At 37.3% G+C, this 1,881-nt stretch overlaps 1 protein-coding gene across 1 annotated transcript; it reads left to right on the forward strand.

Moving 5' to 3' along the window:
* Window positions 1-395: 395 nt before the first annotated feature.
* LOC147491357 (protein FAR1-RELATED SEQUENCE 5-like) lies at window positions 396-902 on the forward strand. Its single transcript, XM_086567238.1, has one exon. The coding sequence runs from the start codon at window positions 396-398 to the stop codon at window positions 900-902; it is 507 nt and encodes a 168-aa protein (XP_086423364.1).
* Window positions 903-1,881: the final 979 nt, after the last annotated feature.

Below are 1,881 nucleotides of genomic sequence, written 5' to 3' on the forward strand. Positions count from 1 at the left end.
ATTAGCTCTAGTATGTCAGGAGTAACAACTACAAGTCTCTTCCCCACCATGGCTCACGTATTAAAACTTGCCAACATCATATATTGCCCCTTGGTAGAATTTTGGGTTCCGTAGTCACCTTCTCAAGTGTCTGTCTTCATGGTATGGTGCACAAGATAAGATCCCCACACACACACTAACTAAAATACTTTTTTGGTTGAGTTGGTTATTCCTTAGTAATATTTAGTGTCATATAATTTTAATCATTTTGAAGTGTTACTAGTACTGTATTTATTTATACTATCAAGTATCGTAATTAAAAATACATATATATTGTTTAACGTTGCATAGCGCTTATTTGAACTTGTGTTTGATATACCTTCTTATTTTCTTTTCTTTTTTCAGGTTACATTGAGATGGAAGATGAGGATTTCGAAATTGAGAGTGAGAGTGTAGATGGGAAACCTAATAAGGTTTACAATCCCCAAGTATCAAATGATGCCAAACCTAAAATAGGACAAGAGTTTGACTCACTTGATGATGTCTACAGTTTCTACAATAATTATGCCAAAGTCGCTGGATTTAGTGTTCGTAGTTGGTCTGATAGGAAGAAATATGGTGAATGTGTAAGAAATAAATACGTGTGTTACAAGCAAGGAAAAAGTTCAGAAATAGCGGACATTGATATGAAAAGGCGTCGGGGCAATATAAAAGAAGATTGTAAAGCAAAAGTTGTTGTGGTGAAAAACTCTGGTACATTTGTTGTTAGTTTATTCGTTGAAGGGCAGTCTCACCCATTGTCGACCACGCGTAGAGTACATCTTCTAAGATCTCACCGTGGTGTTTCTCAAATACCAAAAATGCTTAACGCAACAACTTGGCATGGCAAACATACCACAACATCAACAGTTCAGTCTTCTTAGAGTTCAGTCCGGAGGGATAGAAAATATTGGTTTTATACAAAAAGATTTAAATAACCAGGAAAGGGACAAGCGTAAAGAAATGAAAGGCAATGATGGAGAAATGTTTCATGAGTTTTTAAAATTGGAACAAGGGAGGAATCCTTCTTTCACTTTTAAAATTGAGACAAACGATGAACAGAGAATTACTCGATATTTTTGGGCTGATGCGACGTCAAGACAAGCATACAAATTTTATGGTGATGTTGTTATCTTTGATACGACGTACAACACTAATAGGTATGGATTGATTCATGCACCACTATTTGGGGTTAATAATCATGGTCAGACAGTTGTTTTTGCTTGTTCATTTTTATGTGATGAGACCATAGAATCATTTGTTTGGTTGTTCAACCAATTTTTAGAAGCTATGTCAGGCAGTCCTCCAAAGATGATTATTACAGATCAAGATCCAGCAATGACAAAAGCCATTTCTCAAACTCTTCCAACTACTTTTCACAGGTTTTTTCTAATTTTTTTTTTTATATATAATTAATTTGCAAAAGTTTTTTTTTTTTTTTTTTTTTTTTTTTTTACATACTCGATCGATAGTCCTTCGATCGAGTCCAGCATTACTTTCTTCCGGGAAATCATGTCGGTGTGAATGAGTAGGCCGATATCTGTGAGCATATGGGGGAGGAGTCAGAACTCGATGTCGATGACCGTGTGAATCAAAATTTACCCATCCCGAATGACGGGATGGGAGTAGTCGAGTCGGGCTCCATGTCCGAAATCTGTCCTTCTGGTTGAATGATGATCATGAGTCCGGACTCCATGTCCGGACTTTGTCCTTCTGGGTGAATGATGATCATGAGTCCGGACTCTGTCCTTCTGGTATTATGGCGAGAATCCAAACCTAGTCTGTCCCATACATTGGATTGTGCTGGAGGAACTGGTTCTCGCCTATCATCAGTAGCATTTTAATTCCTTCGCGGTGCTAATG

This window comes from Coptis chinensis, chromosome 6, assembly GCF_015680905.1.
Source record: "Coptis chinensis isolate HL-2020 chromosome 6, ASM1568090v1, whole genome shotgun sequence".
NCBI lineage: Eukaryota > Viridiplantae > Streptophyta > Magnoliopsida > Ranunculales > Ranunculaceae > Coptis > Coptis chinensis.